This window comes from Oenanthe melanoleuca, chromosome 4 (genome assembly GCF_029582105.1).
Source record: "Oenanthe melanoleuca isolate GR-GAL-2019-014 chromosome 4, OMel1.0, whole genome shotgun sequence".
In the NCBI taxonomy this organism is placed as follows: Eukaryota; Metazoa; Chordata; class Aves; order Passeriformes; family Muscicapidae; genus Oenanthe; species Oenanthe melanoleuca.
In genome coordinates this window covers 4,558,403-4,571,765 of record NC_079337.1, presented here as the reverse complement: position 1 = coordinate 4,571,765, position 13,363 = coordinate 4,558,403, and the positions used below count along the sequence as shown (strand labels likewise).

Here is a 13,363-nt window from a genome sequence, read left to right as displayed (position 1 = left end):
TATCCTTCTGGTAAAGGTTTGTAAGTCCTGTAAAAATTTGTATAGTTTGGAGAAGCTTGTGAAAAGAAAAAAAAAGTCCCAAGGTATTCCTGCAGAGTTTGAAAAGAGCTGAAATACTGAAAGCTCCAAAAGGAAAATCAGCTTCACTGGATTTTCCTCTCCAGCTCCAAAAACACGTGAACAAACAGAGCCAGAACAGTACTGAGAGTTTTTAGGTTTCAGTGTTATTTTCATCTTTATTAATGCAGTGGTTATTTGCCACACTGAACTGAAGAGCCAGCATACAACACAGCCTTACTGATCAAACACATTTTGACCATGTGACTGTCACCAGAAGTGACAATTTTACATTTAGCTCGCTACAGCTAAATTGGCTGTAAGAGAAATGTATCACTAGCCAGGACAACCAGCACCTTTTGCAGCCTTTGGTCGCCAACAGCAACAGTGCGGACTCTGTTCGTCATTTCACATCTACTCCTAATACTTGTTTTCAGCATAACTGAACCTCAAAACCCCATCCCTGAAAGTCAAATAATTAAGAAATTTGTATCCCCAAGAAAGTAGCAGATTATTGTGAAAGAGGTCATTAACCAAGGGCTAAAAAGGCTCATTTCCCCAGAAATTCTGGCACTTCTTTGAGGGCTCCTCTAGCACAGCAGTGAGTTATTTCCATGTTCCCATTCATACTCTGCAGTCCATGAGGAACGCCAAGCACAAGGCTCTGCTCGATGCCCACTGGTGTTGTGAGAACACAGAGCTCCCCCACTGAGCAAGCATCCCCAGGACTGGGGCGAAGTCATCACTAAATTATTAAATAAAACAATACAATCAACTCAAAGGACCCAGGAAATTTACAGCTCCTATTAAAGACCTCCTTTTCTATCACAATAAGCTTAATAGAATCATTCTGCTGAGAAAGAAGGAATGAATTGCAGGATGTACATACGCACTTTCACACCAGTGGAGAAACTGAGTGATGTAGCTTGAGTGAACCTACAGTGCCTTCCAGTAGTATAAAAATGGACAGAGAGGGAATCTGAATTTCCACTGAAACCAGTACAATCTGTGGCACGAAAGGAAGCTGGAGCATACTGCAACAAGCACTGAGATGTTCTTTCACAGGGTATGTGGCCAGGGCAGATGTACAAGCTGCAGGTTAAACTAAACTGTATTTAAGAGAGTTACAAATGGGCATTTATTTCACAACTTGGAGAGACTTTTCTAAGAATATGGAAGTTGAAAAGTGGTATTTAATAGCATTGTGGTTGGCAAGGTTTCAGATTTCTGTTAAGAAATGGATCTTCCTTGTTTTCTTAGAGACCTCAAAAAAAAAAAATTATTTCCAAGGCAGTTTTGTACAGTCCAGTGGAGAAAATAATTTTAAGGATAAGTAGCTAGACAGGAAAGCTGTTAGCAAATGCAGAGAATAGAAAAAACGTGAACATTTTCCAAAAGTACTTTTATTGTCCTGAGCATAGAACTGGAAAATCACATGTACAATGCAAGCTTTCAGGTCCTTTTACAGTTCTAATAAACCAAAGCTTTAGAGTGGCCCAGACCCAGGAACTGCACAACTTAAACGGTCCCAAATGGTTTCACTGCTCTGCATCATAAAGGGTTTGGCCAAAAATCTTCAAGATCAATTCATTTCAAAGACCTGGGCAAAATCTACCAACTTAATACTTCAGAAAAACAGCTGCACATTCTGGAAGTTGCTCACTGCTGAGCTGGTACTACCTTTTGACTCCCAGTGGGAATGTGCTGGCAAGCCCTTCGCCCGGGGCAATCCCTGTGAGCAAAGCCACGTGCTGGTATTTCACTCACAGCAGCTGCATCGACTAAGATGTTCTGGGGCAGGAGAATGCCACAGGATCAGTAAGGAGAAGGGAAAATAAAGGTCACAAGGAGGAGAGAAAGGGACAAAAACACATTAGGAATAAAATAAAAGGCAAACAAAAAGAGCAAAGAGCAGTGAAGGCAGGGTAGGGTAAGGGCAGTACAGGAGGGTGCTGTACTGGAGCATGAAGCAAGCTCACAATCTGAAGGAGGTGGAATTTGAGGATGTATTAGCCAAAGGGATTAATAAAACCCTCATTTTCCTACTCCTCCACAAGGAAATGGGAACTCTAACCACTATATCAGAGAAGCCCTGAAGTAAAAACCAACTATGAGCTTCTGGCTTTGCATGCATTTACACAGCGAATAAAGGTTTGATTACAGCCTCAGCTGTATTTTCACTGTAACCCTACACACAGACTTCGTTGCAGACTAAGGCAACAAGTATCATATCCAGTGTCAGAAGGACTCCTCTAGTCCAGCCTCCTGCTCAAGAGCCTCCATCACTTCACAGTGCGAACCCTGCCTGCCACACCTAAGGGAGCAGCTTGGGGCCGGGGAGGAGAGGACAAACTGGATACTATTTCAACCCCTTTTCACTAACGTACTGCTGCTTTATTGGAACAAAATGCAAAACACCTCTCACTCGGTTTACAAGAAGGGAGAGTTTCTGTACCCCCCAAAAATCCCAGGCTGCACGTCTCTGGATCAATGACTAGTGTTACTACAGTCTGCTGTGGAAAAGCTCAGCCCCAGCCAAAGGCTCAGGGCCCATCTCCAACATATTTGCAGAGGCCCCATAAGGAAAATCCTTCCACAAGGCCCCCAAGAGACAGTGCGGTGAAGCTGCTGTGCCAGCTCCCACTGCCCATCCTCCCGCACCTCCGTGCCCACAGGAAAGCACAAAGCAGCTATTCTGTAGTCTCACTGCAGAGGTGGGTCAGTTCCAGAGCGAATAAGCACCAGAAATGCAAGGAAGTTCACAAAAAAAGAGAGGGGAAAAGTAAGACTCAACAACGTTTTGCTAAATGCAACACCCTACAGCCGAATTCCCACTCCGCCATCCTCTGTGGCTGAAGTTGGCCATTCCTTCATGCTCGGGGGCAAAATCTATTCCCAGCCAGGTGTCCAAGCAAAACACAAGGAGTCAGATGTGCTTGCTCCACACCTACGAGAAAAACCCTCCCAAACCCAGGGGCTGGTTCAAAGCTATACATGCATTTTACAAGCACACATATATTAACACTCCTCTTTTGGCATTTCCTGCCTCCTGGATCAGATCCAAACCCCAGCCTGGTGATGCCTACTGTAGCTTTCTCTCTTTGTGTCCCTCTGTCCCACATCAGTCTCCGACAGTTTCTGATCTCTTTCTCAAAGGCACAATTAGCAATTTAACATCATCTGCTATTTGATGAGCACTGATATACGAGGCATCTCCAAGTCTTCAGACTGTGAACAGGAGAACAACTTGCTCACTTTCATATACGCTCGTGGTAAAACTGAGCCACTGCCAGAGTCACTGGTGCACACACTGCCTAAAACCTGGAACACTGTGATGCAGGGAGAGAAGAAACAGCTTAGCGGGAGAGGTGAGCTGCTAATAAACCAAACCATCAGAATTGCAACAAAAACAATCAAGCCAATGGAGTGTCACAGCGAGAAACAGTGAGTCACGCTCCCATACAAAGGCACATTTCTTTGCTTTTGCATGACAACATTCTAAGTGTATCTTTTTCCTTTTTGCCAGCCAGAGGCATAAAACCACTCGCAGACAGACCCAAGGTCTCCGAAATGTAAACATCTACAACAAAAATACACAATCCTGAAACACAAACACTTCAGGAAGTTCCGGTTACACTTTAGAGTAATCCAAGGCTTAAAGCAGAACAGTAACTTGTGTAGTAACTGTTCAAGCATCCACTCGCTATTTTAATCAACCACATTAACAGGGACACTCTCAGATTTTAAAAGTTTTCACCTTTTAAAGAAGTACAGATACTGAATACAATGGAAATAATTTCCCTATTCAGGTTCTCCCCATTTCTGATTTATATCTTGACCTCAATTCTTACGAATACCCAGCTGTACATAACATGCACCTGTGGCATTGGGAATCCTCCCCATGAAACACTGATTACCAAATACACAGCATTCTCTGGTGTTCCCTATAAATTTCATATAAAAGACAATAAAGTCATCCTGCACAACACCAGTTTCAGAATAGTGTGACATCCAACACTTCTGGCACCAGTGTGACACTGTGCTCCTTGCCTATATGCCCACGTGTAAAACGTGCACAGCCACACTTCTCCACTTCTCACAGCTCGCATAACCTGGATGATCAAACATAATCGAGCCCTTTAAAAGTAAAAATGTCATGCAAAAGCAAATGCAAAGTTTGTGCATTCTGCTTACAAAGCAAGACTCGGGCATTTTGTGCTGCCGAGTAAAGTAAACAGTGATTGCTTCGCATTACGAAAGGATTTCATACGCCAGAAACTCCAAGTCACCATCATGTAAAAAAACCTTTCTAAATGCCTTCTGCCACACTGTTTGCTGACTCCTTGGCATTGCAGATGAACTGATTCACTGATGCATCTTCAGGAGTCAAGAAGGCAAAAGCAAACAGAAAAAATTCCTAACTTTACCAGAGAAGAACTTAATTCATTACTGGGAATATGTAATAAAGCTTAGTCTCCAAATTACCATTATTTTCACCCCATATTCTTGATTTAGAAAAATATTTCAGGGTTTCCTTATTAAAGGAATAATGCATGCCTGTTCACATGTAGTTGTTTTAGGACTGTTCCCAAAGGACTTTTCTCAGCAAGGGTAAGGTATCCCCTGCGTTGCTTTCATTTGCTTTTGCTTCGTTTAGTATTGACCGAAGTAAATCGCCGAATAACCACTTTTGGGTGTTCAACTTCAGAACAAAGCTGGTGCAACTGCTCAGCTAACACAGCCGTGTCAGAAGACATGTACAGAACTTGCAGAAATTCAGCTTTATTTTTACTGTGCATTCACTTATCTCCTCGTAACTATGACCTGTTTTTTACTTGCAGCAAAACAAACACATAAAACGAGGGACAATCCAAGGCAAACACGGGAACAGCATTTCAGAAAACAGAGAAGGTAAAATGTGTAATTTTTGGAAGGTATTTTGTCGTGTTCCTCCTCCAGGTACAACTCACACAGCTGCTCAGTAGTACACAGAATTTCAGGGCTGTGACTGATGCCGGAGCAGTAACACATGTGATGAAAGGAAAAGTCTGCCAGGGCAGTGGTGAGACATTGCCGACCCATAGGCTCAATAAGCCTCAGTGCCACAGCTGCAAAGGAAAAGCTGGATTTTAGAAATGCCAAGAAGAATCAGTAAACTGGATTTCAGAGAGTCTGGAACACAGTGGTGAAAGAGGAACTCTGTCAGGCACCCAGGGTCCAGAGAGATGGCACAACGGATAGCGGGGGAAGCAGGAACCATGCCATACACAGGAGCTTCTGTGAATTGAGCTGCTTTATAGAGCTGATTGCTCTTAACCTAGCCAAAAGGTTGAGACAGTGACTGTACTGGGTTTGTACTTCCCAGTACCAATCTCCAGTACCAAAGAAGCTGAAATGATCATTGAGATTTTAATAAATATTTTTGCAAAAACTAAAAATAAATTAAAAAAATTAAAAGCCTTACACGTGCAAACACAGTATTGCACTGATGCAGCCCAGCTCCTTTAGTGCAAGCACAGTGCAAATGCCACAATAAGCTCGGAGTCTTACTTCTTCCTCCTATTTCATCCCCTTCCATCAAGCTGTGTAACTACCCTGTGCTTACCTTTCAATAAAGCATCCACAGGGGAACAGCATGAGCTGCAGTGAAGGACAAGAGCTGTCAATCACTGCTGATCTAGCACAGTAATGTGCTAGCACTTCCCAAAAAGGCTCTAATTTGCTTTTGGATGCAGCCCTGCTTGAGTAAAGAGTTTTCTTTGTAAGAAACCAAATTCCTTAACTGAAAATAAAACACACAGTACATATTTGGGTAACACTCCTCACTTTTATTCTGAATACATTTGAACCATACTAAGAAGGAATGGTTAGCACTTTCCTGATAACAAAAGAGAGACCTTTGAATCTGCAGCTAGGAAGAACCTACTTGACTCCCTGCTGCTTCAGCCTGACCATTGCTAGTGCCCATATCCTGATTTAGATTTATGTGAGAATTTCAATGTCCACGCTGCTCCAGACATCTACTACAAGAGGGTGCTCCAGCAGCACACCAGCTACAGGCACTGGCCACCCCACTGTCTCACCTTACACCACATCAAAGGAGCAGCCAGGCACCCCACTCCAAACAGGATATCACACTGACAATACTGATCCATGGGATTAGAGCCTGATCACTGGATCACCTTACCACTACTGGTACTTGCTCTAGCACAGGTAAGTGCTCTGGAAGAGCATACTGCTTCAAGCTCTAAAAGCAAGCGAAAGGTTGGGACTGAAATAAATAACGCCTGGCAACAAGGCAGTTCTGTGCACCTCTTCAGCTTAGAGAAATTCCTGCATTTCTAAGAACATGAGCATTGTACATTTTTTTCCTCCATTTTCCTGAATGAACAGCATTACTGTCAGCAAAACATCCATAGTGAGTCTGTAAACATCTCTAAAACCACAAAATTAATCCTTCCTATTTACATACTCCAACAAATGGCCAGGAGCACGTACAGCTGTTCATCCCATCTACTCCATTACAGGTGGAGAAACCCAAGGAACTGAATCCACGTACTATTTCCCAGGAACTGCTCAGCCCAACAGGTCTGTGCAGCAGAATTCCCTAAGTGACTTACGGAGGTGACAGCCCCTACATGGCCCTTGGTGGTTGCTTCTCCACATTAACGCGTGCTCCTGGTTTTGTATCCACCTCGGTTTCCGCAGGTGCCAGTGGGGGGCCGTGGTTCCCTACATCCAGGAATGTCGGTCTCTCGATTGGTTTTTGCAGAGTTGTGAGATTATGAACATTCTTTGTAACACAGTCCCAAAATTACTATTCTAACCTGAAATTTAACATAGGTGACAACTGCATAGACTTTCTTCGCACTCTCAAGACATCCATCTGGGAAGACGTTGTATCCTGTCCAGCATTTTAACAGATGAGATGGTTCAGGACATGGCATCACAGGACAGGCAATGAAAATCGGCTGCCACTGGAGAGGGACACTCTGTGTGCCTCCATTCCACACTCCCAGCCTCGCACTCCTACCACCTCCCTCGCACCAGCCCTGCCACTTTTCTTGGCATCTCAGTGATGGATAGGTGGTGAAAAATTAAGACTTCAAGATTTTTTCCCCAGTACCCAGAAATGCCAAGAAAAGATACAAAAAAATTTATGTCAGTCCTCAGAACTGCTACAGACCTTCCCCCAAGGGCAGATCGAGATGCTGCAGTAACTGCACACTTGAGTATGTTAAGGACCACCAAAAATAACCCCAAAGCTACACCCCCACAGAATGGCACAGAGTATCTGGGGATATGGGGTAAGTTTGCATCAGGCATCATGGGCCAGCCTCAGAGCAGAAAGGAAAGAACCAAGAAACAGACTACAAATATTTTCAAGCTGTATCACAGCTGACATCTCTCCTTGCTCTTACAAAACACCGCCATGCAGGATTCCACAGCCATGGCTACCAGGAGTTTGTGACTTGCACATTCCAGGAATCCTAATGATTGCAGTTTTATGAGATCTGCCGAAATCCTGTTAGAAGGTAACAGACAAACCACCAGGCTCTGCAGGACAAGAACAGAATTTCACCACACTGCCGCTGCTCATGGCCATGGAGTCTCCCTTTCCCAGCACCCTCAGTGTCCTTCTCCTTTGAATCACGTGGTCAATGTAGTTTCAAGCTCTGAAAGTCAAAGATGAGTGATAGGCTCACCCAGGGTCACTCCAGCAGCCCTGCACCATGACAGCTCCTGCAGGACGACCTCCACCCAACTGTGCAGACATCATCTCATTTGTATTCTCGGCCGATCCTATCGAGCTCCAGTCAAAATCTGGCCCTACCCTGAATAAACAAAAAACTACGTAAGATAATAACCCTAAAATGCCACCAGCACTCCAGAGAGGCGCCCTTTTAATATTTTTATTGACAAGTCTGGAAGCAGCAGAAGAGGCAGACAGGCAAAACAGTCAACCCGCATACTGTCACCAAACACTACTGAAAACAATGAAGGGTGAGAGAGCTGCTTTATTTTGAAATGCATAGACTAGAACAGGTGCTAAAAAAATCCTCCCATACACATTTCAGATATCACCTGGTATAGATACTCAATTTACAGATATCAGACCCTTATGTGTGTTCTTCAGCAACAGTAACTTGAGCGTTCTCTGGGCTGCGTTGAGTCTGGTTTGGTTTTATTAGATAATTGCACTGAACACATTGTCACCAACAGTCAAAAGCACCATTAATTCCAGGATTGTGAACCAGCCCAGCACAATCCATCACCTCTCAAGTACCCTGAACAGATGGCCAGTGATCCCAAGGCAACACTCCCAAGAGTGCTAAAAACAATAATGATCAAATAATTATTTGTTAGAACTGCCTGCCTTATCTGTAATCCAGAGGAGCTGGGGAAAGCTTACAAAGTGTCACTGAAAAGACTATGATTTAAAATTCAGGTTGAGTTACTAACATAATTTACTTTCTGTAGAATGCTTTTAAATATGACCCCACTACAGATAAACTTTTTCTTAGAATCAGCTGCACAAATTTCAAGCATTTATGAACCAAATGAAAACCAACAGCAGCCACCTGATCTCACAACATGTTATGTGTATTTGTCTCTTCCAGCTCTGGGAGTGCAGTGGTTAACAGGAGTTGGATTATCATTTTCCTCCAAACCAGACTATGTAAGTATCTAAAAGCGCTCCCGATTTCCTAAGAGACAATTTAAGGGCTAAATCCTGCCCTCTAGTGCACCTGTGGGTGGTGGTGCCCTTGGAACCTTCCCCACTTCCAAACTGGGCAGAAAACAGCTGGGAGGGACAGGACAGTTCACTGCCCACTGGAGACACCGCGTGTTGCCTTGGTCTACCTTTGGAGTGTACCTGCTACTGGATCACACAGCTCTGGGTGGGCAAGACTCACTAGGAACTGGGATAGAGGATTAGCAGACACAGCGAGAGATGAGAAGGCATCTTCCCCTGAGCAGGAACATGCACGAACATGATGGTATTTCTATGACAAAAGAAGCAAAGGAAGCATATTCCCAACTTTTTCACACAGGGGATCTCTGCTACCTCATCCCCTAAAGGCAGCTACATCCAGGAGCCAGAAGGAATTTCTGTGCTATGCCACAAAGTACTTGGCAAAGCAGTTAAGGTCTGTGCAACAGATCAAAAGTAATGCAAAAAGAGTCTGTTTCCAGAAGGACGTGGGTAGAAGCAATGCATTTGGACATTTAGGGACAGAGGTTTTTTAAACGAGTCACCTCTCACTCAGTGCTAAGATTTGGAACAGATCTTGCTCTGTCAACAGCTCCAGCTACGTCTGTGGGACACCAAAATGGGAAAGGAGATATTCCAAGTTCCAAACAACTTACGCACCTATAAAAGCTAAACATCATGTCCTGGACCTTCATATGAAAACACTTTCTGATGTTTGCTCAACTTAGGATCACCATGAGTTCTCTCCCATTGCAGGAGAAGTGATCAGATTTCCAAGATCTTCACTGAGGTGCTCTAAAAGTCAGTCTGTACTTCAGCAGAGTCTTCCCAAAACATTTAGAGCATAACCATTTAAATGTGAGAGAGACAAGTCAAAATCTTAATATTAACAACTATTTATGACAGGAAACCTGCTTAAGAAATTTTCCTGGACGAGTATTACCCAATTTCAGATTTTCTTCACATATTTATGGAAGAGGAGAGAGGTACTGAGCAGGAAGAAGGCATTTTATACATCTGCAAGGTTGACTGAGCTCACACAGCTGAATCCTTCCCAAGTGAGAGGCTGGAGCCTTGTCACCTCATTAAGGAGTGGACAAGAATGGCTTGGGATGCCTTGGATACTGTCTTGAGTTATGCTCATCATGAAACAAAGCTGCTTAAGAAATTATGGAAGTACATAAATGCCAACCATTCCTCATTTAGGGAAACTCTGAAAGGAACCAGCTGTGCTACTAGACATGTTCTAAATGTATGGATAAGTGTTCCCTTTCCATTCTCCAGGCTTTTCCCCCTCACCAACACTGTAGCCTCTTTGAGGAAAACACCTCTGGAGAGTTTCTAAAAGCCTTTCCAAAAACACTGTGTCCTTTGTAAGTTTTCCAGGGCATAAATCAACACTTGTTGATCAACAACAACAAACCAGCCATGTTTTTTGTTTTGCTTTAGACAACACGACTCTCAGAAAGCGCCTCCTGTTTCTTGTTTGTCTGAAAGTACCTCTTCAGGGGAAAACACTGCAGACAGAGTCCCCAGAGTGTGTCCAAAGGGGCACTTCACTGCAGTCATGGCAGCACACGCGTCAGATGTGGCAATAGTGGCCATGGAAGACGTCCTGTCCTGGGTTTCAGCCGTGTGAATCATATGATCCCAATCCTCCAGCACGCAGGACATCAACGTTCATTCTTAATTTCATTGACGACACAATTATGAATAAATGAAGGTGAGTGTAAAGCTGTGCAATGACATTAAGCAGATGTGTATTTCAAATAGAGGCAGGCGGAGGGGAGATAAAAAGGTCATGGATCACAGAAATTGGTTTATAGTATTAAAAGTTTGGTCTGAAATGTAAGGAGACAGTAACTTGCCTTCTAAAACAAGAACTTCCTTTAAAAGTAAGAAGGATGATGTGCTATTGAAATGTTATTTTGTGTAATTAATTCCTAAGAATAGCAGCAACCACAAGCTGGCCTTTAATTATTTCTAAACCAAATTGTGCAGATATTGTATTTCTTTTCTCAAAACCATCTTACAAAACCTTTTGCTTAACTAAGAAAATCACCCTGAATTACTCGAGGTGTATATTTTCATTGCTAATTTCTTTTTTAAAGTCCTCTCACGTTGTCCAAGATTTATTGCCCTGTGCCATGCCAGGAATACCACGAGATCTCACAGGGCAGCACTCACCAGGTCAGAGTTGAGCAGAGTCGTGTGGAATGACGTATTTACAGCAAGGATGCTAAGGATGTGAACCACGCAATGCCCCAGCAATGAGCCTCGCTGATGCTTCAAGCACTGATTATTCTCTGCTTCTCAGAACTAGGGCTCTTCCAGGGAAAAAAAAAAAAAAAAAAAAAAAAAAAAAGGAAGAAAAAGCAACAAGCCAAGAGCTGTCTGATAATGAGAAAAGGAGAGAATTCACTGCTAGGAAAGCATGAGATGTCAGTTGAAAATTTTAGTATTGATAAGGTTCAACAGGAAGAAAAAAACAAACATTTGATGGACTCAAGAATTAAAAACCAGTATTAGTTTTCCTGAGAGAATAATAAAAAAGGTAGGAGGAAGAAGCTATTATGGGGGAGCTCTGTGATGAAAAAGGCAGCAGTGATAAATACCACCTCCACTCAGGGCAGGTGAGCACACAATACGCACCACTACCTGCACTTTCCAAAAGCAAAGATAGGGAACGAGGCGAGAACCCAACAGCCATGGCAGTGTCTTGGACTCAGCTTCAGCCTTGTACATCCCCCACTCAACATCACCTCTCTTCGCAGCAGATTTCCAGCACATTTCCATAGCTACTTCTAGAGTGGGGTGACATGTCTGTTAACTAATGAGATTTATTTCCTTTAAGGATTTCTGCAACAAGGACTTCTTTGAAATTGTTGGGTAAAACAATTGCAAAACAATTGCAAAAGCGGAAAGTAATATTAAGAATCTTTGGTCGGTCTCTCACTTCCTTTTCCTCCTAGTCCCTGCATCCATCAGTCAGAGCACAGGTGCAAAGCAGATGAAGAATCCCAGCAAGGCATTTCACCTGCTCCTCATGCCAAGTGCCTGCAGGCAAGCCCTGCACACACCGCACAGTAACAAATTCCCTCCAACCAGGAATCGCACTGGGACCATCTGACAGCTACACAGCAACTCCCTGTACCTGCACTGAAGGAAATGCCCCACAGGAGCATCAAAAACTCACCACTGCATCCACACAACCTCCATGCTGAATACTTCCAAAATATTTTGAGCGCTGCAAAAGGCATTTTGTTTGTGGGACAAAAAGCAGCCTGTGTTGGTAACAGCAACCTGACACACGCTCCCTGCAAGCCTGTGATCACTCAGTCCATGGGCTGTGTTCCCAGCCCAGGAGCCTTTCTGTCCCTTCAAAAGATCAGGTATTGGGAGGAGCAACCTTCTGCAGTTGCTGGAATCCATAGATTCAATCTGTACCTAAACCACCATTCATTAAGTTATAAAAAAAAAAAAAACAAAAAAAAAAAAACAAAAAAAAAAAACCAAGAAAACAATGCAACATGTAACATTTTAAGCCAAAAAGGTGTTCTGACAGCTTTTTGTTATAAACTGTACTTCCTTGGCCAGATTTACCCCTCTGCTCCTAAAGTACCTGTGTGCCAAAAGTGCTCCTACTCACGAGCACCTACCCGCATCGGGAAAAAGAACAATCACCTCTCTACCTTGACGCATCCAACGCGTTCACCACCGTCGTGTAGAGCCGTCAAGTGCCACTAGACCTCTGTAAAGGCCACGCAAACTAACCCGAGACCCCTTCAAGCCCATAACTAAACCTCTGTGCACCTGACGAGCTCTGTACCCAGCAGGTTGAGCGCGAAGCCACCAGTGAGGCTTTGCCCCGGGACATACCGCGGGTGCCGGTGCAGGACCACCAGCTAGGGGACGTGGGCACGAATTAACTCGGCATGAATTAACTCCATCTGCGTACTCGCGGTTACTCGCATAGGAACATTCGGCACATTGACGGGCGCTTTCCAAGCCACGGCTCGCTGCCGAAGCTTCGGCAGGGCGGGACGGCCGAGGCGCGGCTCCTCTCGCAGCCCCGCTGCCCGGGCGAGGAGCCGCTCGCCCGCCCCAGTACCCGCTGCCGCCCGGGGTGGTCCCGGGACACACTCACTGTGCGGGTCGCTCTTCTCGCGGACGCCGTCCACTTTCCCGTCGGGGTTGATGCGCAGAAAGAAGCCGCCGTTCTTGCAGTACAGGCGCTTGGGGTCCTTGAAGTGGCCCGGGGGAAAGGCGCCGCTGCCGCCGTCGTCGGGCAGCGTGGCGATGCCCCCCGCCGCCGCCATGCGTCGGGCCCCGGCGGCACCGCGCCGCTCCGGGCCCCCGCCGCCCCCCGCCGCCAGCGCCGGGCGGCCTCGGCCCCTGCCCCGGCCGTCCAGCCTCGCCTCGCCTCGCCTCGCCTCGCAAGCCCCGAGCCCCGCCGAGCTCCCGGCTCGTCCCGTCCCGGCCGGTCCGCGGGAGCTGCGCAGCGGTGCTGCAGGATCGGGAGAGCGGCAAGCAAGACAAGCGGCAGAGCCCAGCGCGCCGGGACGGGCTCCCCGCCGGCACCGGGCTGCC

General features: G+C 45.2%; 1 protein-coding gene across 1 annotated transcript in view; it reads right to left on the bottom strand.

Moving 5' to 3' along the window:
- Positions 1 to 13,363, bottom strand: part of FGF2 (fibroblast growth factor 2) — an 18,671-nt gene extending 5,308 nt beyond the window's left edge. Inside the window, exon 1 of the mRNA XM_056490011.1 lies at positions 12,921 to 13,363. Within this exon, the coding sequence (XP_056345986.1) occupies positions 12,921 to 13,092 (172 nt within the window). The 5' untranslated portion in view covers positions 13,093 to 13,363. The remainder of the gene's footprint in view (positions 1 to 12,920) is intronic.